This window comes from Choloepus didactylus, chromosome 9 (genome assembly GCF_015220235.1).
Source record: "Choloepus didactylus isolate mChoDid1 chromosome 9, mChoDid1.pri, whole genome shotgun sequence".
In the NCBI taxonomy this organism is placed as follows: Eukaryota; Metazoa; Chordata; class Mammalia; order Pilosa; family Megalonychidae; genus Choloepus; species Choloepus didactylus.
Window position 1 is genome coordinate 67,610,445 of NC_051315.1, and position 26,126 is coordinate 67,636,570.

Consider the following 26,126-nt stretch of genomic DNA (forward strand, 5'->3'; position numbering starts at 1 on the left):
CTTTCCAAATAAGATAAAGATGTTGGAACACTTTAACTCTCACTTATACTATCTTGACAGAAATGTTACTTTTTTCCTGATTCTATCTTGTTTTGTCTCTCCAAATCAGACGTCATTATTGTTCCAGTTTGCTAATGCTGCTCTTTTGCAAAACACTAGAAATGGACTGGCTTTTATAAAGGGGGTTTATTTTTTTACAAAGTTACAGTCTTAAGGCCATGAAGTGTCCAAGGTAAGGCATCAACAAAGGGTACCTTCATTGGAGAAAGGCCACTGGTATCTGGCTCTGTTAGGTCGGAAGGCACGTGACAGGTGTCTGCTTGCTCCCAGGTTGCATTTCAAAATGGCGTTCTCCAAAATGTCTGCTCTTGGGACGTTTTGTCCTCTCTTAGAGGCAGCTGCTCTGTGTCTGGGCTTGTGTGGCTCTTTTTAAAGTACTCCAGTGATCCAATAAAGTCCCACCCTGAATGAGTGGGGCAACACCTCCATGGAAATAATCCAATGAAAGGTCTCGCCCACAGTTGATTGAGTCACATCTCCAAGGAAATTCTAAACAAATAAGTTCCAACCTAATCAATACTAATACATCTGCCCCCACAAGACTGCACCTAAGAATATGGCTTTTTTTTGGGGGGGGGTGCATAATATATATAAACCAGCACAAATTATTATTAACAGTCAATGTTGGTTTAGATTTACCTACATGTTTAATAACTTTTTCAATCTGGACCATCTCCTTCCTTCTTTGTGGGATAATTTTCTTTCTTTTTATAGAAAATCTCTTAGAATATTCTTTAGTATTGGTGGTAAATGCTTTGTTTTTGTTTTTTATAAAAAGTCTTTATTTTCGCATCATTCTTAAAAGGTATTAGAGTTGATTGTACAATTCTAGGCTGTCAGTTATTCTCTTTAGTCTCTTAAAATATCATTCCCCTGTCATTTGCAGTTGATGCTGCTAAGGAGTCAGCGGTCAATCTAATTCTTTGTAGATTATCTGTCTTTGTCTTTGGTTTCTTTTCAGACCTCTTTTTGTCTTTAGTGTTCTGTATTTTCACTATGATGTGCCTGTGTTTAGATTTCTGTTCATTTATACTTCCTGGAATTTGTTGGATTCTCTGAATTTGAGGATTCATTCTTTTTAACAATGCTGGAAAATTCTTAGCAATCACCCCTTTAAATATTGCCTCTGACTATATTTTCTATTCTTTCTTTCTGATACTCTGATTAGACATATATGTTAGATCTTCCAAATCTCTAACCTTCTCTTTTTTTTTTTTTTTTTTTTTTTTTGGCAATTAATCATGCTTTATTATTAACCACAAAGAGTTCTCCATCCATTTCACCTAAAGATCATTTCACCCACTGCTCTGTTTGGCAGCCAGTCTCTTGTCTCTCTCTTCAGCAATTGTGAGGCGGATACCTTTTCCTCGGGGAAGAGAAATCCATGGCTTGTTGCCTTTGCCAATAACAAAAATGTTGGAAAGCCGGGTGGCAAAGCTGTTGCCATTGGCATCTTTCACATGAACCACATCAAAAGAGCCAGGATGCCTCTCTCTGTTGGTGATCACACCAATTCTTCCCAGATTAGCACCTCCAGTCACCATACACAGATTACCAGTATCGAACTTTATGAAATCGGTAATCTTGCCCGTCTCCAAATCAATTTGAATGGTGTCATTCACCTTGATGAGGGGATCAGGGTAGCGGATGGTACGGGCATCATGGGTCACCAGATGAGGGATTCCTTTTGTGCCTACAAAGATCTTCCTCACTTTGCACAACTTGTACTTGGCCTCCTCAGGTGTAATACGATGAACAGCAAAGCGACCCTTGGTATCATAAACCAGACGGAAATTCTCTCCAGTCTTGTCAATGCTGATGACATCCATAAAACCAGCAGGATAAGTTATATCAGTTCGGACCTTGCCATCAATCTTTATGAACCGCTGCATACAGATTTTCTTTACTTCATCTCCTGTCAGGGCATACTTAAGTCTGTTCCTTAAGAAGATGATGAGAGGGAGACATTCTCTCAGCTTATGGGGACCAGTGGATGGACGAGGAGCAAACACACCAGTCAGTTTGTCCAGCATCCAATGCTTTGGAGCTGCTACACGCTTCAAATGCTTCTTTGGACCACGAGCCATGGTTGCGCTAGGCACGGAAAGAGCTTCTCTTTTTAATTTTCCATCTCTTTGTCTCTCTGTGCTGAATTCTAGGCAATTTCTCCAAATCTTTTTTCTGGCCCCTACTTTATTATTGGTCTTGTTGATTCTGCTGTTTAATATGTCCCCTGCTTTTTTTATTTCCAAAGTTCTATTTAGTTCTTGCGATTTTCTTTGTCATATCACAGTTTCTTTTTATTCCCCATATTTTATATTATCTTTCATTTCTCCATGTTATTAGTTTGATAATTCCAGTAGCTAAAGAATTCATGGGACTGAATCTGCTAGCTCTTGCTCATGATCCTTTGTTTCCTAGTTTGGTAATATTTTTTATTGTGGATCCATGTTGATGGAATTTTACTTATGGGAATTCTTTGAGGCCTGAGTTGAAGATACAATACTCCAGAGAGAATCTGCTCCACCTAGTGTCAAGAACACTTTTGATTTCAGGTACTTTAAAATAAATTATTACCTTGAGATTTTTCAGACTACAAAGGTACTAAACCCACATAGTGGCCAGCTTTTGGTTTTTCATTCAAACTCAGAAGTTTCTTTTTCACCTAATATTAATCAAATTCCTTTATTGTCATCATCTGTGTGGAAGTATTTTTTTCAGTTTACACTTTCACTAAGGTATGGTTTTTAGGGTTATAATTTGATATGGGTATGTCTTGTCAGGCTACCCATCGTGGATGGACTCTATACTTCATCTTCTATCCCCCATTTCCAAAATTTGGCTAGCAAAATGAAAACAATTCAAAGTCACTAGGTATCAACAGATGACCCCCAGAAAAGTTGACAACTTCAAAATTTGCTTACCTTTCTGTTTTCATGATTCATTTCATTTTTGGCCTCTATAAGTCCCCTTACTTTAAGATTAAAAAAGACAACAGCTTTATTCAGAAGTTTTAGTTCTTCTTGGCAGAGAGTTCTTCAGTGTCTAGTTTGCCATATTATCAGAACCGGAATCTCTATCTTGTCTATAAAACTAGTTGAGTTACCCTTAAAAATTCTTTGATACTTCCGTATATAATCAGTCTCTCCATTAATTATCCCATAACTCATCCCACATTATTCATTATATAAATCTATCTATGCTTATGTCATTATCCTTAATATATTATAGATATTTTGTGATAAACTTTTTAGCCCTATAGTGTTTAGCAAGTGCCTAACATGTAATTGAAGTTCCAAAAAAATGCTCTGGAGGTATGGACATATAAGGAAAGAAGGAAGGAAGGAAGATGGGGGAAGAAGGAGGAAAAATTCGAAAGGAAGGAAGGAAGACTACCAAAAAATATATAGTTTAAAATGGTGAGTGTAGATGATAAATATCATGGGAGGATTGAAATTATTGAGTCACTGAAAAAAGTATAGAAGTAGTAACTAGAATTTGAATTTGTTCATGATACCTGGCTAGAAATTTAAATACTGACAAAAGAGAGGAGGGCATACCAGAAGAAAGAAAAACTGTAGAGAAAGCTCAAATGCAAGTGTGAGTAAGGCACAATGGAGGCAGTGAAGAGAGAGAAGTGACAAAAGTGACTCTGAGAATTAGTCATTCCCTGTGCTCTGCTCTCGTGGTACCTTGTGCACACCCCTACAAGAGCTCTGCAAAATTTCTTAAAATAGACAACACATTTGGCTCTGATTCCTAGCAGCCATAACAGAGAGGAAAATGTCGCTATTACAAGATTCATAGTGTTCATAAAATAAATTCAAATAAGTTCAGAGGAAACACAGCCTTTGAGAGGCAATTTTCCCAAGGGTCCTCATAAAGATGATGTATAATATACTGAATTGGACAATGTCCTTAACTATCCGTACGAGAAGAAGCATTGACAGCTGTTCCTTATGCCATTCCTCAAAGTGGGATGACTGCAGAGCTTAGCCATTCAAAACAATTTGATCCAGTATTTGGCTCTCTGATGGTATGACTGGATCCAAGGGAATTGTTATCATAAAGGTGTCTGCCTACTCCACCTAAATTGAGGAGCAAACTTTACACCTGATACTTTGGTAATAACATTTTCTTTCTCCACGTTCATTCGACTACTGTAACAAATCCCTTCAGATTAATTTGCTCTTTTCCAGCCTCAAGCAAAGGCTTAACTGAATCATATAAGACTCTAACTTATGTACAGATTAAAGATCACTGTGAATAGAGACAATATTGTACCTTTATGACTCACTGCACACCAAGAGAGGATCTTTATTGACAAGGAGAATTATCTCCCCTATGTAATTTGGTGACACCACAATTCAAAACTCTGGGTCCAGACTCAACTCTACTGTGGATACTCATGGGACAAAATGATCCACAGAGTTTCTAAGTAAAAGCACAGAAGAAGCAGACAAATATATTTTAAAGGGAGAGAGTAAAAGGAAGCTGCAGCAGCATGGAAATGGAAGATACTGAAAAGCAAAATATTTGTATATCATATTTTGAACCTCAATGCAACAGATGGCTTAAAAAAAAAAGAGCTCTACTGTCCTCTTTCTGAAGCTTGCCCTCCCCTCCGAAAAAAGGAACTACTAATTCGGCCTGCACCGTCTAGTTTCTGAATGCCAAAAGGTCTAAACAGCCTTAATGACTAAGAAGCTAATGAGACTGTACACCCTTGTGTGGCATTTTCCAGCTTGAAAGCACTTTATGAACATTGGCTAATTAATCTTTACAACATCCCACTCAGAAAGGGAGTTAAACTGAAAATCATTAAACAGTGTGAAAAAGTCACTTTAGCTCTGGAAACTCGGAAAAGTATCACTAATAAGCATAAAATCTGAGCGCTGGGACCTTCCATCAATGTGCTAAAGAAACAGGTACTCCACCTCTTAAACTTGCAAACCACAGATTCAGGCTATTAAAGCCCCATTGTCTGGTCTGGTTCAATGAAACACCATTAATAAAGAAAGTTGGAGGTCTACACTGAACATGACCTGATGCCATCACCTTCACAGACCTCCCTCCCAGAAGGCAAAACAGTCTGAAGAGCCACATCACCATCAGCCATATTAATGGGTGAGAGAGGGTTTTCCAACCATCATTCAGCATCTCCTTCCTTTGTGCTGGTCCTGAGAATTGGGCTCCGAAGTCCCATCTGACCTCAGCTGTTAACTCTATGGTAAAGCTTCACTGATTCAGGGCCCCTCTCTCGATTGGAACTGGGGATGCTCCAAGATAGTTATAATTGAAAAGCTAACTACACTTTTCAAGTAGAATAATTTGGAAAATAACATGCCAAAATACGTAAGCTGTCACATTAATTTCAAATAATGCAATACTTTCAGAGACTTCTGGGAATAGAATATTAAAAATAGTGTTGCATAAAATAAAATGGCTACCTGCATTGGGCTTTGTTGGTAGGGGACCCCTTTCCAAGGAGAGGTTTTCCAGACAACAGAAACAATTGATCTATAGGGCTTAGCGAGAAAATGGGAAGCACCCTATAGAACTGGAGATAAGGAACACCTGGTGATAAAACTAATTTTGGGCCAGTAGAGACCAAAATATCAGAATGGACAAGCATACCATACTAATCAATGTATAACTGCTCCCTACTTTGTAAGATCCCCTATATAAAATGGAACTTAATGTCAGCCAATGAGAACATTTCCTCACTTGCTTCTGCGTTCACCCTATATGAGCCTTTCCTTTCCATTCCCTCAGTGGCGCTCTACTTTCTGAATGGGATGCTGCCCAATTCATTAATTGCTCAATAAAAATAAAACTGTGAGATCTTAAAGTGCATAAAAAGTTTTTCTTTAACAATAGTAAAAAAAGTGAGTTTGGAGTTTTGTAAATTTCCTCCAAAGGAAATTACCCTGCAATTTTATTTCTATGAAAATTCAATAAACACAAAAAGCAGGGCTTTTATTTAAAGAATCTGAATCATTACTGAATCTTCTCAGTTAATACCAAGGCACATACTCCTGGCTAAAGCATGCCTTTTTCATCTCAGTGCAGTGGCCTCTTCTAAGAAAACATCCTCCAAAAGACACAGAGATATAAAGTATTGACTTTGTTTAAAACAAAACAAAACAAAACATTGGCATGGAATAGATGATCCAATTACATACTTTTTGAAATTGCCTACTTTAAGAATTACCATTCTAAAGAGAATGGGGGTTGGGGTGCAGGGTGCTTCATTCACAAAAGATGAGAGAGAATAAGATGGTAAACAATGAAAAGGTAAAGCTTTATTTTTAGAAGACAGAAGCACGGGCAAGACAATGGAGTAGAGATCTCCTTACTGGTCCGAACTCTGGAAGAACACACTTAAAAATGTGAAACTTTGCAGACTTTCCTCCTCCTGCTGATGCACCCTCACCATTCTTGGTCCAGTTTCCCTTCTTAGGAGAGAGGGGATTTATGTGCCTTTCTCTTTTTTTTTTTTCCATTATTTTTATTAATGCAACATTTATTTCACAATCCTTAAAACTGTAAAATAGATATTACTTTAATTTACAGAATCGAGGGAAGTATTTTAAATGTCAAAACATACATCTGGAATGCAATTTAGCATACGAGCACCAAAAATCTGAAAAGTTTACAAAAATTGATTGAACATGTGGTGATCTGAAGCTGTGTGTACCCAAGAAAAACACGTTCTTAAATTTAATCCATTCCTGTGGGTGTACACCCATTGTAAATAGGGACCTTTCAATGAGGTTACTTCAGTTAAGGCATGTCCCACCTCAATCAAGATGGGTCTTAATCCTATCACTGGAGTCCTTTATAAGAGAAGGAAGTTCAGACAGAGAGAGAGAGAGAAAGCCACAGGAAGCAAGAGACTGGACATCAATGGAACCCAGAAGAGAAGGGAGAGACCAGGAGGTACTGCTATGTGCCTTGCCGTGTGACAAAGGAGCAACGATTGCTGACAGCCAGCCCTAGAAAGCCACAGTCTTTGGGGAGAAAGCATCACCTTGATGATGCCTTGATTTGGACTTTCTTTTAGCCTGAAACTCATAAGCTAATGAATTCCCATTGTTTAAGCTGACCGTTGGTATGGTATTTGCTTGAGCAGCCTAGAACATGTAAGGTGTGTTAATTCATGAATTACATTCAGTCTGAAGAAAGAAACTACCCCAAAGCCCATTAACGTTTAAGAAATGTCTGAATAGCTTCTAACTTGGTTTACAGCAAAATGACAAATACTGCTTTTAGGCTTTTTTTTTTTTTTTTTGTAAAAACCATCTAAGATTTAGATTCTGTTAAGTTTCAATGGCAGTTTGACCATTAAATCTGTTTACATTCCCGTTTAAGATACTTGATACACAATAGGTATTCATTCCCCACCCCCACCCCCATCAGTGAGTCCACTACTGGTCTGGAGGAAATTAGCTCACATTTGGGCCTCCTCCCTGGCAATAGACCAGGCTGTTAAAACAGGTGAATTTTATGATATGTAAAATATACCTCAATAAAGCTGTTAAAAATTACCATAAAAATCCCACTCATTGTAGAGTTTACTTAGTCAATCATCCATTGCTGGACATTTAGATTAACAATATTAGAGTTAAGCATCCTTGTAACTAAATCTTTGTGCATATCATTATTATTATCATAGAATAGAGTCCTAATATTTGAATTTATTTATTTTATTCTACAAATATTTATGTAGCTCTTCTTCTGTATCAGGGAATATTCTGTGTTTTACTATGATTAATTCATTGATGTGTGTGCACACTTTTTAATGGCCCCTAATAATACCAACTTCTTACTTTTGTTTAAAAAATCAGCATAGAAGTGCATAGAGTAAAATAATTACAGTTTTCCCTTCCTTTTCTGCCCTTGCTACTCACTCCCCTCCAAAGAAACAAATCCTCTTAGGATTTATGGGGTATTCCTCTGGACTCTTTTTTTTTATGTACTGCATAAATACAGTATCTAGTTTTATGGGTACTTGTAAACCTGAAAGGGATCACACTATAAGCTGTGTTCTACAACTGATTTTCACTTGACAATATATCTTGGAAACCTTTATATGTCACTTTAAAAAGATCTACTTCATTCTTTCTACTCTCTACAGAATATTTTAGGAGGTGAATCTACCCATTAAAGGACATTCAGGTTGTTTCCAATTTTTTCTATTTCATATAATGCTGTCACGAACTTTCTTACAAAGTACGTCTGTGTGTATCTGGACAATATGTTTGTTGGACAGATTCCTGAAGTGAAATTTTAAAGTTGAAGAATATGTGCATTCAAAAAATACATAAATAGCTACAGCTGCGTCATCCTCCAAGAAGGCTCCAGCAATTTACACTCCCATAGCAATTAGAGTATCAATTTACCCCCACTCACACAACATTGGGTATTATCATTCATTTAAAATTTTGGCTATCTGACTGATTAAATCAGTACTCATTTTATTTATTTATTTGATTGCTAGTTAAATAGAATATTTTTCACAGTTTGTTGCTCATCTGTTTTTAGTATAGCCTATTTATGTCTTTAGGTTCTTTTTATTGGGGTATTCATCTATTTCTTATTGCTTAATAAGCATTCTTTATATACAAAGAATATTAACCATTTTCCATTTTTTTTTTTTGCAAATCCTGAATCTTACTTGATAATCAGCAATTGTCATCTGTTTGATACAGTACAATAGGCCTACAAGCAAAGAGTGCTTGTCTCAGATGAATAAATATTATGGCTAAGTAAATTTGGCCTACTATCTTTCACACTGTGAAGAAATTTTACAAAGATATCTACTTACGTAACTCTGTCAAGGTTATTTTTATAAGCAGGTTGATCTACATATCTCATGCTGCCCATTTGTTCCATCCTTCTTTGTAATTCATAACTCCTGCAAGACATCAGTTTCAGCTACAGTTTGATCCAGGCACTCTTGATTTTTAACTATTAAGATTGTTATGGGCTTTTTTTTTTTTTAAATTACTATCCAATTTTATTTGTATAGGCACAGTGATGATAATCAGCGTGAACATAAAGCACATATACACATCCTCATGAATGTTTTTAATATGCATGAACAAATCAGTCACACCAAAGTAGGTTCATAATCTTACTTCTACTCCTCTGGTGGGTGCAAGTTCATACTCCCTCACATTGGAAACACCCATATCCAAATGTAGCCAGTGAACCTCAGTGGACCTCCTCTGACTGCAGGTGACTGAGTCAAAATCCATAGCAGGCCACATGCTTTACTTTGTGACTGTCCACTATCTTCTGAATGATGCCTCTGACATCAGTGGCATCTCCATGTCTGATAATACTGGCCCATGTGGCTGGCTCACTACTGTTTTCAAAGTAATGAAAGACCTTTAGTACTCACTCCATTACCCCAGGGGAACCTTCCATACCAGTACCCAGGTTAGTCTTAGTACTCAAATTCAGTGTGTGATTCAAGTTTGGGTCAAGGTAAGCAGCTGTCATTATTTTGCTAGATGCTAGGTATCTGTCATATTAGTTCAGAAGGCCACAGTAACTCTGTGATCAAATCAAATGATGATTAAAAAGAAAATACTTCTAGTTTCTCTTTCCTCTTTCCATGGTAGTCAAAAAGAACTCAGACCCACAGCTCGATGCGTGAAGGCAAAAGGCGAAGGTGGCTAGGTGGCCGCAGCCAGCTCCCTCCCATGCTTTCACTGCGGGCCTGTTATGAGCTTTTAATTGAAGATGGTGGTGTAAGGACATGTGGGCTTTAGTTTGTCCTCCAAGGCAGCTAGTAAATAGCCAGGAACTATCTGGAACAACTGTTTGGGGGACTTCAGAGACCAGACAAATATTGTACACCAGTCAGGAATGAATGGAAGGGCCGAGACTGATAAATTGCAGCACAGAACTATAAGTAAATTCTTCCATGCTGTGGGGGCTTGTGCACCTCCCTCATTGGCATGGCAGGCGGACTTGGAGTCACTCTCCAGTGGAAAACAGAAGTCTTTTCTACTAGGAGCAAGGGAAAGGGAGCTCAACCATGCTCCAATTGTGGATTTGATCAACAAATTTGGACTGTTGAATACCAGCTCTGAACACAGATAAATCAACAATGGAGACAAGAAAGAAGCTGGGAATTCTGTAGCAGACTGCTCCTAGCAGGGAAGATGCAGGGCTGACAGGGCTGACGAAAAAGAAGAAAGGCTTCTAGAGTTGGCTGAACTCAGATTACTGGAAAAGGGATGTGCCCCAAGAAAAGGGGCACATGAGCCAGGTACCAACACCAGCTCTTGATCAGCAAACCCAGGAGGCTGGGAAAGCTCTGAGAACAGCTTTTTTTTTTCCTAAGAAGCCCATTACAGAAAACAGCAGGTATTCTCTGCTTTCAGTCCTGCCCCAGGCAAGGGTGGAAGTAGAGCTGACTGAAAGATAAAGTAACTAATCAGGTGGAAGAGATAGCTCCCTATAGGGCACATTTCCCCAAGAAAAGGGAGGGGCAGGGCCCAGTGCAAGCGTTCAGAGAATTTAGGCCCCAGGAGCTGGGATATCAGCAACAGTTTCAACCTGCAAAAAGCAGAGCCCAGCCTGTCTCAAACATGCTCCCAACAGGAGTGGAAGTGGCCCTGTGGTTTTTCCAGCTTGCAGGGAATAGGGGCCGAGGAGCGGCTCCTCTTCCCTCCCCCTCCAAAAAAAAAAGAGGGGGGTCAAGCACAGATGGTGAATATTATTAGAGAATTCAGACTCCAGAAGCTGGAAAACAGGAACAGTTTAAGCCTGCCTTTGGCCTCAGCCTCTGTCTCAACCATTCCCCTGGCAGGGACAGGGTCTGCTGAGAATTAAAGGCATAGCACCACCTTAGCCTGTGGGGAGCAGTGGGCTGACAAGTGCCATCTGCTGGAAAGGACAGTAAAATAACAGACTTAAGTGGCTGCACAGGAAAGACTGGCACTCTGCTGGGTCTCATCCCCAGGTAACCTTGATACTGATTATACTCCCTTTGTGAGTCCTGGACCTGTACTGTCTGGGAAAACCTGACTGGGATAGATCCTTCCTGGGAGGATCCTGCTTCTGGAGTCAACCCTCCAGGTAAAAGTTGCTAGAGGTAACAAAAGGAATGCTTAAAACATATAGAGGCAAAAAACAAACAAACAAAAACCCAGAAGATCAACATTCCCTGTGGAGGAAGGGGGTGGGGTGGGGAAGAAAGCTTTTTCATGGGGGTGAAACAACTGGACAAAAAAAGGCAATCTCAAAAAACTTCCATATACGTAAGGCAAGAATCAGGAAAATAAGAGCTGAAAAACTGTGATAAGTTCAACAGAAGCTATGCTAGAGGTATAGAATAAGTTGAACCAAATGTCAAAGAACAGTTAGAGAGCAAAGCCAACCAACAAGAAAACACTAGGCAAAAGAGAGAAAATGACCTACAGGATAAACTAATCAAGAAAATCAGATGCCTAAACACCAGCAAAAAATCACAAGTCATACTAAGAAGCATGACGATATGGTTCAGTCAAAGGAACAAGCTAAAACTTCAGGTGAGATACAAGAGTAGAAACAACTAATTAAAGATGTCCAAACAAATCTTCTAAATCAATTCAATGAGTTGAAGGGAAATGTGGCAAGAAGAGAAGAAGGATAAAAAGAAGACACTGGATGATCATAAAGAAGAACTCAGAAGCTTGCAAAACAAATAAGACAAAATTTATGAGAAAGAAAGACACAATAGAAGAGATGAAAAACACTATGGAGACATACAGCAGGAGATTTGAAAAGGCAGAAGAAAGGATTAGTGAACTAGAGAATAAGACATCTGAAATCCTACACACAAAAGAACAGATAGTGAAAAGAATAGAAAAATATGAGCAGGGTCTTATAGAATTGGATGACAACATGAAGTGCATGAATACACATGTTATGGGTGTCCCAGAAGGAGAAGAGAAGGGAAAAGGGCCAGAAAGAATAGTTGAGGAAATAATCAATAAAAATCTCTCAACTCTGATGAAAGACATCAAATTACAGGACTAAGAAGCACAATGTATCCCAAACAGAATAGATCCAAATACACCTATTCAAAGACACTTGCTAATCAGATTGTCAAATGCCAAAGACAAAGAGAGAATTCTGAAAGCAGCAAGAGAAAAGCAATCCATCACATACAAAGGAAGCTTGATAAGACTAACTGTGAATTTCTCAGCAGGAATTATGGAGACAAGAAGGCAGTGGTATGATATATTTAAGATAGTGAAAGAGAAAAACTGACAAAGAATTCTATATCCAGCGAAACTGTCCTTTAAAAATTAAGAAGAGTTTAAAATATTTATAGATAACAGACACTGAGAGTTCATGAACAAGAGATCTACTCTAAAGAAACAGTAAAGAGAGTGCTACATGCTCATAGGAAAAGACAGGAGAGAGATGTTTGGAGGAGCATGTAGAAATGAAGATTATCAATAAGGGTAACTAAAAGAGTAAAAAGAGAGAATAATAATATATGACATATAAAATCCAAAGGACAAAATAGTAGAAGAAAGTACTAACTGTACAGAAATAAAATTAAATGTTAATAGATTAAAGTCACCAATCAAAAGACACAGAATAGCAGAATGGAAAAAAATAGAAAAATTAAAAAATAACAGGATCCATCTATATTCTGTCTACAAGAGACTCAATTTAGACCCAAGGACAAAAATAGGTTGAAAGTGAAAGGTTGGAAAAAGATATTTCACACAAACAACAACCAGAAAAGAATGAGGATAGCTATAGTAATATCACACAAATTAGACTTCAACTGTGAAACAATTAAAAGGGACAAAGAAGGACACCATGTATTAATTAAAGGGACACTTTATCAAGAAAAAAAAACAATCATAAATATTTAGCACCTAGCCTGAGTGCCCCAAAATACATGAGGCAAACACTGACAGCACTGAAGGGACAAGTAGACCCTTCTACAATAATAGGAGACTTCAATACACTGTGCTCATCAATGGATAGAACATCTAGACAGAGGTTCAATGAGGAAACAGAGAACTTGAATAATATGTTTAATGATCTAGACTTACCAGACATTTACAGAACATTGCACTCCACAACAGTGGTATATACATTCTTCTCAAGTGTTCATGGATCATTCTCCAGGTTAGACCACATGTTGGGTCACAGAGCAGGTCTCAATAAATTTAAAAGGATTGAAATATACAAAACACTTTCTCAGATCATAGTGGAATGAAGCTGGAAATCAATAACAGGCAGAAAGCTGGAAAATTCACATACATGGAGGCTAAACAGCACTCTCAAACAACCAATGGGTCAAGGAAGAAATTACAAGAGAAATCAGTAAATATCTCAAGATGAATGAAAATGAGAATACAACATATAAAAAGTTATGGGATGCAGTGAAGGCAGTGCTAGGAGGGAAATTTATTGCCCTAAACACCCATATTAAAGAAGAAGAAAAAGCAAAAATCAAGGACATAACTGCTCACCTGGAGGATCTAGAGAAAGAACAGCAAACTAACTCTAAAGCAAACAGAAGGAGATAAATAACAAAGATTAGAGCAGAAACAGATGAAATTGAGAAGATGAAAACAATAGAGAGATTCAACAAAACCAGAAGTAGGTTCTTTGAGAAAATCAATAAAATTGATGGACCCATAGCTAGGCTGACAAAGAATAAAAGAGAGAGGATGCAGATAAATGCAATCAGAAATGAGAGGGGGGACATAACTACTGACTCCACAGAATAAAGGAAATAAAGAGAGTATACTATGAGCAACTATATGCTAACAAACTAGACAACTTAGATGAAGTGGACAACTTCCTAGAAAAGCATAAACAACCAACACTGACTTGAGAAGAAAATAGAAGACCTCAACAAACCAATCACAAGTATAAAGAGATTGAATCAGTCACCAAAAACCTCCCAAGAAAGAAAATTCCAGGATCACATGGCTTCCCATGTAAATTCTACCAAGCAATCAAGAAAGAATTACTACCAATCCTGCTCAAACTCTTCAAAAAAACCTGAAGAGGAGGGAAAGCTACCTAACTCATTCCATGAAGCCAACATCACCCTAAAACCAAATCCAGTCAAAGATACTGCAAGAAAAGAAAATTACAGCCCAATCTCTTTAATGAATATAGACAAAAAACCCTCAACAAAATACTTGCAAATCAAATCCAGCAGCACATCAAAAGAATTAAACACCATGACCAAGTGGGTTTTATTCCAGGTATACAAGAGTAGTTTGATACATGAAAATCAATTAATGTAATACACAACATCAATAAATCAAAGGGGAAAAAGCAACATGATCATCTTGATTGATGCAGAAAATGCATTTGACAAAATTCTGCATCCTTTCTTGATGAAAACACTTCAAAGGTTAGAAGAAAACTTCCTCAACATGGTAAAGAGAATTATGAAAAACCCACAGCTAACATCATACTCAATAGGGAAAGGCTGAAAGCTTTCCGCCTAAGATCTGGAACAAGACAAGGATGCCCACTGTCACCACTGTTGTTCAACCATTGTCCTGAAAGTTCTAGCTAGAGAAATTAGGCAAGAAAAAAATAAAAAGCACCCAAATTGGAAAGGAAGAAGTAAAACTTTCACTGCAGATGACATGATCTTATATGTAGAAAATCCTGAAAAAATCTACAGCAAAGCTACTAGAGGTAATAAATGGGTACAACAAAGTGGCAAGATACAACATCAACATGCAAAAATCAGTAGTGTTTCAATATACTAATAATGAGCAATCTGAGGAGGAAATCAAGAAAAAAATTCCATTTACAATAGCAACCAAAAGAATCAAATATTTAGGAATAAACTTAACCAAGGACATAAAAGAACTATACCCAGAAAATGACAAAGTATTGCTAAAAGAAATCAAGGAAGACATAAATGGAAGGACATACTGTGTTCATGGACTGGAAGACTAAATATAGTTAAGACGTCAATTCTATCCAAATTGATTTATAGATTCAATGCAATACCAATCAAAATCCCAACAACTTACTTTGCAGAAATAGAAAACCCAATAATCAAATTTATTTGAAAGGGCAAGGTGCCTCAAATAGCTATAAACATCGAGAAGGAAAAATGAAGTGGGAGGTCTCACACTACCAGACTTTAAAGCATATTACAAAGCTACAGTGGTCAAAACAACATAGTACTGGTATAAAGATGGATATACTAACCAATGGAATAGAACTAAGAGTTCAGAAATAATCCTTCTCATCTACAGAAATTGATTTTTGATAAGGTGACTAAGTCCATTCAACTGGGACAGAACGGCCTCTTCAACAATTGGTGCTTGGAGAACTAGATATCTATATCCAAAAGAATGAAAGAGGACCCTGATCTCACACCTTATACAAAAATTAACTCAAAATGGACAATAAAACTTTTAGAAGAAAATGTAGGGAAATAGCTTAAAGATCTTGTGGTAGGAGGTGGTTTCCTAGACCTTACACCCAAAGCACAAGCAATGAAAGAAGGAATAGATGAATGGGATCTCCTCAAAACTGAATACTTTTGCACATCAAAGGATTTTGTCATGAAAATAAAAAGGCAGCCTAATCAATGGGAGACAATTTTGGAAACCACATAATGGATTAGGGTTTAATATCCAGAATATACAAAGAGATCCTACAACACAACAACAAAAAGACAAACAACCCAATTAAAATGGACAAAAACATGGATAGACACTTTTCCAAAGAGGAAATACAAATGGCTCAAAAGCATATGAAAAGATGATCAACTTCATGAGCTATTAGGGAAAATGCAAATCAAAACCACAATGAGATATCATCTCACACTTACTAGAATGGCAGCTATTAAACAAACAGAAAACTCCAAGTGTTGGAGAGAATGTGTAAAAATAGGTACATTTATTCACTGTTGGTAGGAATGTAGGATGGTGCAGCCACTCTACAAGGCATTTTAGTGGTTTCTCAGAAAGCGAAGTATAGAATTACTGTATGATCCAGTAATTCCATTACTAGGTATATACTTGGAAGAACTGAAAGCAGGGACATGAATGGACATTTGCACACTGGTGTTTATAGCAGCATTATTGCCAAAAATGGAAACAGCCTGAGTGTCCATCAATTGATGAGTGGATAAACAAACTGGTATATACATACAATGGAATATCATGCAGCTGTAAGACCAAATAAAGTCGTGATGCATGCAACAAGATGGTTGAAACTTGAGGACATTATATTGAGTGAAGTAAGCCAGGAACAAAAGGACAAATACTATGTGGTCTCACTAATATGAACTAACAATAATTAGCAAACTCTGAGAGTTAAAACTGAGAACACAAGTTATCAGGAGATAGAAAGAGAGTAGATTGGGTATCTGATGCTTAAGGAGCATAGAAAGTTTAAGAAAACTGATTGTAAAGGTTCAGAAACAGCACAATACTGTGTGATGGTAGCACAATGTTGTAAGTATAATGAATAAAGCTCAGTGTGAGTAGGGATCAAAGAGTAAGACTAGCGGGAGTATGGCATCAGAAGGAAAGATACAGGATTAAAACTGGGACTGTATAATTTAGCAAAAACTAGAGTGAACAATGATGGTGACTAATTATACAAATATAAGAAAGCTTTTTCATGAATGAGAACAAATGTATGTCACCATTGCAAGGTGTTAAAAATGGGGTGGTATACGGGAAAAATACAATTAATGCAAACCAGGGTCTGTAGTTAACAGTAACATTGTAATATTCTTTCATTACTTGTAACAAAGGCAATATACCAAAGCTAAATGTCAATAAGAGGGGGATATAAGGGAGGGGCATGGGATTTTTTTTCTTTTGTCTTTTCTTCTTCTTCTTTTTTTTCTTCTTCTTTTACTCTTTCTATACAGAAGAAATGGAAATGTTCTCATATAGCCTGTGGTGGTGAGTGCTTAACTATGTGATGATACTAGGAGCCACTGATTGTATACTTAGGATGGATTGTATGGTACATGAATAAAACTGTTTAAAATATTAAAAGAAAGATAAAAGAGTTGGAGAAGATGTGAAGAGAGATATACCTATTCAAGTGTTGGTACGGAAGTAGAATGGTGCAGCTCCTCTGGAGGGTAGTGTGGTGGTTCCACAGGAGGCTAAGTATAGGGTTGCTATATGATCCTGCAGTTCTGTTACCAGGTGTATACCTGGAAGACCTGAAAGCAGGGACATGAATAGACATTTGCACACTGATGTTTATGATGGCCTTATTCATGATTGTCAGTGGATGGAGGTGCCTCAAGGGTCCATTGCTGATGAACGGAAGGCGAACTGTGGTATATACATATGACAGAATATTGTGCGGCTGCAGAAAGGAAAGGAATCATGAGGCATGCAACAAGGTGAATGAACCTTGAAGACATTATGTTGAATGAAATAATTCAGAAACAAAAGGACAAATACTGTATGGTCTCACTAATATAAACTAGCTATAATGAGCAAACTCTGAGAATTAAATTTGAGAGCATAGGTTAACAGGAGATAGAAAGTGGGCAGAGATTAGGCAACTGATGGTTGAGGAGTATAGAATGCTCAGTAAGGTTCATTATAAAGGTTTGGAAATGAATAGCACAATACTGTAAGTGTAATCAACAAAGCAGAGTGTGAGTAGGGTTGAAAGAGTAAGGCTAGATTCATGTATGCCACCAAAAGGAAAGCTAGAGGATAAAAACTGGGACTGTACAACTTAGTGAAACCTAGAGTGGACAATGATGGTGGTTAATTGTATAAATACAAGAGTGCTTACATGAACTAGAACAAATGTATGTCACTATCACAAGGTATTAATAATAGGGTGTTATATGGGAAAAAATACAATTTTATATAAACTGAGATCTATAGTTAGCATTAATATTGTAATACTCTTTCATTAATGGTGACAAAGGCACATACCAAAGCTAAATGTCAAAAATAGGGGGATATGGAGGTATGGGACTTTTTTTTTTCCAGAAGAAAAGAGAATGTTCTCATATTGACTGTAGTGGTAAATGCATAATTGTGTGACTATATCAAGAGCCATTGATTGTACACTTAGGATGGACTGTATGGTGTGAATTAAACTGTTTTTAAGGAAAAGAGAGGGAAGAAAGGCAAGTATATAAATTATGTTCTACCTGCTTATTCCGGTTTGCTAATGCTGCCTTTTTGCAAAACACCAGAAATGGATTGGCTTTTATAAAGGGGGTTTATTTGGTTACACAGCACAGTCTTAAGGCCATAAAGTGTCCAAGGTAAGGCCTCAACAATCGGGTCCTTCACTGGAGGATGGCCAATGGCATCCGGAAAACCTCTGTTACCTGGGAAGGCATGTGGCTGGTGTCTGCTTGCTCCCAGGTTGCGTTTCAAAATGGCATTCTCCAAAATGTCAGCTTTCTATGGCTGTCTTCAAAATGTCTGTCTCAGCTGCAGCTGCTCTGAGGTCCCTCTGTCTGTGAGTTCTTTTTAAAGTACTCTAGTGATCCAATAAAGACACACCTGAATGGGTGGGGCAACACATCCATGGAAATAATCCAATGAAAGGTCTTACTCACAGCTGATGAAGTCACATCTCCATGGAAACACTGAACCAATAGGTTCCAACCTAATCAACACTAATACATCTGTCCCCACAAGATTGCATCAAAGAATATGGCTTTTTCTCAGGGACATAATATATACAAACCAGCACACTGCTAATTAACATAACCCTGGTAAATTTGTAAAGGTTAGACAGGACCAAACTTCTGCTATGACTGATGGCTTATGGCCCAATATAAGTCAACTGTCAAATGCTCTTATTTCTGAAAATAGCTTCATTTAGAAAATGCTTATAAGAAAATTAGGGACTAGATTGTAAGCTCTTACAGCAGTCACATTTATTCCTGAGTTTTAACTGTCATCTCTAAATTCTGAGATGCTGTGCTCTTTGTGTATAACTAACCTGATAGTTCCCTGGAACATTGGGTATCTGTATGACACCTGAGATTCAGAGTTAGAGCTCTGCAGCTCTGAAAGTCAACATTACTCCATACAGAAACTGTTAAAGAGACTGAAAAAGAAATCAGACTTCAATTAGAGGTATGAATGAAGTGGATCTGATTAGAACTAAAGTAAATTAGAATACAGGGTAAACAATAATACTGCATTTTAAAACTTCAACTTCTGTGTGAGAAGAAATGAAGAGATGTTTGTTTTGTCCAAAATTTAAATTTTCTGTGGCACACTATATAATTTAACTTGTCTGGTCAGTTTATTTAAACAACCTAATTACATGAAACCTAGAATAGGGAATGAAATCTTGTTATTCTGTACAGGTTAATGTAAAACTCTGACACATTTAAGAGTATTTGGGGCAGAAAATAAAAAAGTATTTGCAAAGTCCCTTAAGGGACTGGAGAAAAAATGTGGAACTATTAAACTTCCCCACCTGGAGAATTCCTGATATTCTCTCAAGCATTAGAGACTCCCAATTTAATAAGCCAAGCCCTTGATCTTGAGGCTTGCCCTTATGAAACTTATTTCTGTAATGGTGAAGCTAAATCTATTTATAATTATGCCTAAGAGTCATCACCAGAGAACTTGCATTGCTCAGATGTGGCCTCCCTTTCTCTAAGCCAAACTCTGCAAATAAACTCACTACCTGCCCCCCTACAGGGGAAATGGCTTCCAGGGGTATAAGTCACCCCAGAAACATGGGCCATGACTCCCAGGAATGAGTCTGGCCCTGGCATTGTGGGATTGACAATGCTTTCTTGACCAAAAAGGGGAAAATAAATGAAACAAAATAAAGCTTCAGTGGCTAAGAGATTTCAAATAGAGTAAAGAGATCATTCTGGAGGTTACTCATATGCAAGCTTCAGTCAGATATTGCAAATTGCCACAGTATGCCAAGCCCCAACCATTAGTATTCCTGAAAAGCCTAAAGAATACACTGGGCTCTATCTAAGACTCCATATAAGTTCTACTTAAGTTTATTTTTTCAGAAACTTGAAGCCTCCAGATTGTTTCTATGCCAGATAAGCTCTGAAATCCAAAGGTTTCTCTCCAAGAACATCAACCAGTTTCATTCCTCTACCCCATAATGTCAATACCCCTTTTCAGTATGAAGAATTTAGAATGGTCATTGCCCAGATATCCCTGAAGATTGAGAGAATGATCAAATGAGAGGGAGGAGTTGTAACTAAGAAGTTAGGATTTAACAAATGATTATGATTACTGACTCATTATATAGTTATTTCTTTTTAGTTTCTAGTGTATTAAAATAGCCAGAAGGAAATACCTGAAAATTGTTGAACTGTTAATCCAGTAGCCTTGATCTTTGATAATGATTGTATAACTATGTAGCTTTTATCTTGTGACTGTGTGATTGTAAAAACCTTGTGACTGATACCCCTTTATCCAGTGAATGGTTAAATGAGTAACAAAATAAAGACATGCATGGGAAAAAGGAATAAAAGCTTTTAAGTAAGCTAGATATCACAGTTCTCTCATTCTTCCAAGAGTTTGGGAAGTCCTTAGTGACATAGACAACAGGAAGAAATTTTACTAGTATTCCCTGGATACTTTTATTTACTATGTTTTCCTAATAGCTCCTTCATAAAATATTTATGCAAGTTGTTAGGAAATAAAAAGTTGTCGTTAGTGTAAAACAAAAGATGGTTCTGATTCTCAACTTACAAGTACAGGTATAAATGCAGGAAATTACACTATGTAGTTGCTTAGTCAGGCTATCAACACTCAATGCTAGAGAAATCCTATTATATTACAATCAATGTATGAACAGAAAAATTCCTCTTAGAAAAAATGTATGAACAGAAAAATTCCTTAAGAAATACAAGAGTTTTTCTTTAAATTTCAAATATATTCAGACTATTTCTTCCAACTAATAACAGGGTCCTTTCTTTCACCACCTCATTTATCTAGTCCCTTCCTTGTTATAACACCTGTTTCTTAAAGTAGAGCATGACAGCCAAGTGCCCTTTAGAAATGCAAGAAATAGAAAATTCTTCGTTGTGAAAAGTACTATGAAATATTGTATTTCTTTAAGACTTGACATGTTATTTTTGTATAAAGCTTAACTAAGTATTTTATGTGTTTGTTTGTATTCTAATTGCAGTGAACTTTAGGACCAAAGACCTTAATAAATTCTCTCACGTACTGTCAACTGTTATCTCAACATCTGTCTACTCACAGCAATATCCTTTTTTCCAGGCCCAAGGAAAATGGCAGCTTTTGTCAGTGTAGGTAAGCCCTTTCCTTGGGTTTTAGATTCCTGTCCTTTCTGCGGAACTTTAATGCCCTTCCTCTCTACTATTATTGACTCTGTCTTTTGGGTCCTGACACTCTTCTCTCCGCCTCAAAGGGCAATATGTTCCCCTTCATTTGGCACTGCTGTTTCCATCTTCACTGTGTGATCTATATTTGCTTGTCTTCATGTGATAACTCCTTGTCATTTGGCCTACAATCTGCAGTCTACAGGCATGGCGGGCTCAAAGCTTGTCAATGGCCACACAATCACCAGATTACAAAATCCACCAACTTTTCTAAGTCCTTACCCTCTCTGCAGCCTTGACACTTAATCACCAGATAGATATTAAAACTTTGACTCCCATATACTCTACAGTCCTATTCTCTTTCTGCATTTTTGATATTCCCTATTCAAGTTATATTTCCAGGTTTAGTCTTGAGCCATCTTGCCTTCTCTTTCTACAATCTTTCTCTAAGGATTTATTTATTCTCATAATATAAGAAACTTGCAAAATAAGGTGGGTTGGACATTGGGCATACAAGAGTTAATCTGTGAGCAAGAGTCAGCTAGAAAAGACATTGAACTTCAGATACTGCCAGAAACATAAGACAGCTGAGAAAAAATCCTACTTCTGTTTACTTGCTTCCCCTGCCTCACCCTTTAACTTTGGCCCATCAATAATTCCCTCAGCCACTGATTTCTTATTTTGGCAAGCTGACTTCATTCTCCTATGTCCCTAACTCTACTTCTTCTAGGTTACTTCTGCTATCTTCCAGATCCACATTTCAAGATCCCTGATCCTGACCTAACAACTTGAGCTCTGAAAATGTTTAATTCCTCTGTCTCATAGTTTAACATTAGCATTCTTCGTCCTGGATTGAACTGAACTCTAAATTCAGTCATATTAACTGAACAAATGCCCAAGTCCCTTCCTTTAATCAGTGTCTTCAATAGTCACCTTTGGGATGACACTCACAGTTGGCTCTTTGGTGTCAACCTTTTTATCTACATTCTAGCTCCACGTGGTCAGTGCCTACAGACATTTCAACTTGGAAGTCTGTGGTATGTTGATGAATTATTTGCCCTGATTAAGACATGTTCTTAATCTTAATCTGCATCCCTGTGAAAGTGAACCCATTGTAAATAGGAGGTTTTGAAGATGTTATTTTTAATTAAGGTGTGGAAAACTGAACCAAGGTGGGTCTTAATCTAGAATACTGGAGTCCTTATAAGGAAAAGATCACAGGAAGAAACTGAAAGCCAATAGTTACCTGAAGACGAAGGAGAGGACATTGCCATGTAACAGGAGAGCCAAGGAACTCCACTGATTGCCTGCAGCCAGCACCCGAATGCTAAAGTCTTCAGAGAGAAAGTGAGCCTTGCTAATTTCTAGATTTTGTACTTCTAGCCTCAAAAAACTGTGAGCCAATAAATTTTCATTGCTTAAGTCAACCCATTGTTTGTTATTTGTAATGATAGCTCAGCCAAACTAAGGCAAGGTCCTTATCCTACCTCAAACTTCACACTCCAAAACCAAGTTGATCATCTCAGTCCCCTTCCCCTCCCAAGGAAAAAGGGCTTCCTCCTCCACAATGCCCTATTTTGTCAAATGATCAAATGAACCATCAATATTCCAATCATCCAGTTTCAAACCATCAGAGCCATCTCTGATTGACGTCCATATATAGGCATGAGCAAGTCATTGCAATTCAGCTTTCGAAACCTCCATCCTCATACCCTTGATTCCCTGTAGCCCAGCATTGCCAGTCCCTCACAATCTCTAGATTATCTTAACAGTGGCCAACATCCTCTTATGCTCTCAATGTGCCAAGAGCTCACTAAATTTTGGTTTCCTATCCGGAAAAATCATTAATTTAAACATACTGAGCACCCCTCCCAATGTGCCTTGTTGTCATAATCAAAGAATATAAGAAATAATATAAATGTCTTACACATATTAAGAAGTTTTTTTTCAAACTACTTTTGTGTGAGCAGTTTTATACCACATACAGTATTTTTAAAAATCTCATTAGAAGCTCATCAGAAAGTATCTCCAATATTTAAGAGTATGGTTTCATATTTTATAGATGCTTGTGGAAGATATGTAATAACCTCAAGAAAAATAGTAAGGAAATATAAAATTGCTATTCAGAGAAACACACAAGACCCAGAGGGGATTCTTTTACTTATACATTCTTTTTCTCATTTTCCAAAAATAATTCATCATCAAAATGCAATACCAATCACATGGAAGATGAACCATACTGTTTTTTAATTTCTAGCAATATTCTCCAGTGGAGTTTAAAACAGAGAAGGCTATGAAAAATATGACTAGAGCATTAATATTTAATTAATGTAATAGTACTCTAAAATGAATATTATAAACGCAAAAGGATTGATCAAATCCATAAGTTGTGTCTATACAAGTAAAACACAGAATTGGGACCTAGTAAATTTAAAGCTTTCTTAACAAACAACCTTGAAGACAGAGAGAGCTTAAAATTTGATCTAAAAACAAAACAGTACTTTGTGAAGGGCTAATCTTTTATTACCACTGCAGAGTATCAATCCAAAGAGGCAAAGGGGAAGCCCAACTCTACACAAAAGGGACTGCAAACCATATAAATATATATCCTACTAAACCTAAACTCAGTGCAACCCAACTAAATTTCTGCCCTAACTGCACCCTCCAAAATGCCATGGCTACTCCAGCAACACTTGACCCCAGGGGAAGTGTGATGGACAGGAACTAGGAATAGAAAAAGAATGCTGCCTTAACTAAATGCCTCTAAAATTAATCACTTTCGCTAACTTTACAAAAAAATGTTGACCATGTAAACACATTGCTAAGCTCCCTCCTAGGCCTTAGAAAGATCCTATGCAAGTGAAGGACCCTGAAGCTTAAACTTCTTTATTTTACAGTAAGCTTGCTTTTGTCTCTGACACTGAATTATTGCTTCTATTAAATTTGTTCAGTTTATGAATCATCCACCATAATCCTATGCATATTTTCTCATATCTGAAACTCACCCTTTTCCTCTATTTCTCCCCAAAAGTCATACATCTTCGGGCCAAATTTTACAGGAGTGGAAGAAAGATTTTTAAATACCAGCAAAGCAATTTATTTCCTAAAAAGACACTTCCCTCCCTAAAGGAATTATGATGACAGCTTTTAAGATAGTGAATTTTCACTACCTTTTTTTACATATTTACTAATTTTCCTAGGAATATTTAACACTTGTAAATATATATATTAAAAAAAAGAACATATTTGGCCAATGTTTGTCTTGCCTATGGTATCTAAATAGATCTTCAGATTGAGGTTGTCCATATTTTGGTGGTAAAAAGCTCTTGTTTGTGACAGTTTCAGAGAAAGAAATTAGATGGTTTTCCAAAGTAGAAAGGAAGTTGGAAGAGGAGCTGCTGGTCAGTGCAGGTCCTCTGTGACCACTGCAAATGTCTGTGAACTAATGTGCCTCACTTTCAGTCATTTCCATCATGGTCAAACCCTGCAGCATGAATGATGATCATCAATCTGTTGGAGATCCCAGCTATATACAGGAAGTCTATACCTTGAGTTATCCCTAGGTTTAGTTTCCTTTTTTTTTTTTTCTTTCATTTTCACTTCTATTCATAAACATATACACATGTTCTATTCTTGTTTTTCAGTTCTGCCCAGACTCCTGCACTTACTATTCTCTTTGGATCTTTCAGAAAGAACTCCCAATAGTATTTCTGGAGCATTCATTCTGTGGCTCTCTTACACATCTTTGGGCATTTCTTGACTGGCTCTGAGCCTTTCACAAAATTCAATGAGTCTGAGTCACCCACCCTGCTTCCTACATGATCTTTCTGGAATCCTGGGTCACTAAGGAGAGGTCTGTGCTTGTCTCACTGCCACAGGTTGTCCTCATGAAGTAGGCCATCTATCTGGCCAACATCTCAGGCACAGAAGCAGCCTTCTCAACACTGTCTCAGAGAGGAAAAGATAATTCTAAACTAGAGAGTCAAACTGACTGATTATTCTGTCAGTTGATAGGTACTGTAGTATTCAGTGCCTTGGCTTTATCCATTATTAACCTACTCAGGAATTCTCAAACAATCCCTTTGTTGAATGGTCCAAGCAGATACCAAGAAATAACTTCAGCAAAAGTAGATAAGCATTTACCTTCAGGTGACAATTAGATACCTCTCTCAGCCTGAAAATGCCTTCCTCCAAACCCATCTCCCTCAAGATGTCATCCATTACTTGCCTTACTTTCACTAGCAAACTTTTGAAAGAATTCTCTTACTTTACTGCCTCATTTCATTATTTCCATAAACATTGAATATGTCCCAACTGGATGGCCAACTATCGTGAAAACAAGGATAAAGGTGCACCCCTTCAAGAAGTCACAATCTTGTAGGGGGAGAAACAGAAACTCAAATTGGCACTCACAGAGCAGTGTTATAGAGCTACAACACAGGCATAAAAGAGAACTAAGAACGCACAGGGAAGACTGCCCAACCCAGTTGGGAGGTGGGGAAGAGGACAAGAGGAAAGAATCCTGGGAGAGTCTTAAAAGTTGAGTAGCCTTGGTGGATGCAGACGGAGGGTAAGGGGTTTTGTGAGGAGACCCAAAAAAGCAAAGTGTAAATCTAAAAGGAAACAACAAGTAATTCATCATGGCTTAAGCACAGGGTGCCTATTCAGGGCCTGCAGGGATGGATACTGTGTGAAAAGGTTTGGATTTTTATCTTGAAGGTGAGCTAGGATGTTAAGTAGGAGAGCGATGTCATGAGATTTGCATTTAGAA

The 26,126-nt window shown here is 37.5% G+C and overlaps 2 protein-coding genes and 1 pseudogene across 3 annotated transcripts in view; all 3 read right to left on the minus strand.

Annotated features, from left to right (window-relative positions):
* Positions 1-26,126, minus strand: part of PDE11A (phosphodiesterase 11A) — a 457,660-nt gene that overhangs the window by 271,070 nt on the left and 160,464 nt on the right. The gene's annotated exons all lie outside the window — the stretch shown is intronic.
* On the minus strand, positions 1,292-2,178 carry LOC119544011 (40S ribosomal protein S4, X isoform). Of its 2 annotated transcripts, XM_037848987.1 has the most exons (2): positions 1,616-2,178; positions 1,292-1,457 (listed from the first exon to the last, which is right to left on the minus strand). In XM_037848987.1, exons 1-2 carry the CDS (start codon positions 2,145-2,147, stop codon positions 1,399-1,401), a joined length of 591 nt encoding a protein of 196 aa, XP_037704915.1. In that variant the 5' UTR covers positions 2,148-2,178; the 3' UTR covers positions 1,292-1,398. The 2 variants fall into 2 exon arrangements, with proteins under 2 accessions (XP_037704915.1, XP_037704914.1); XM_037848986.1 differs by having other exon boundaries at positions 1,292-2,177.
* On the minus strand, positions 9,206-9,755 carry LOC119544015 (annotated as a pseudogene).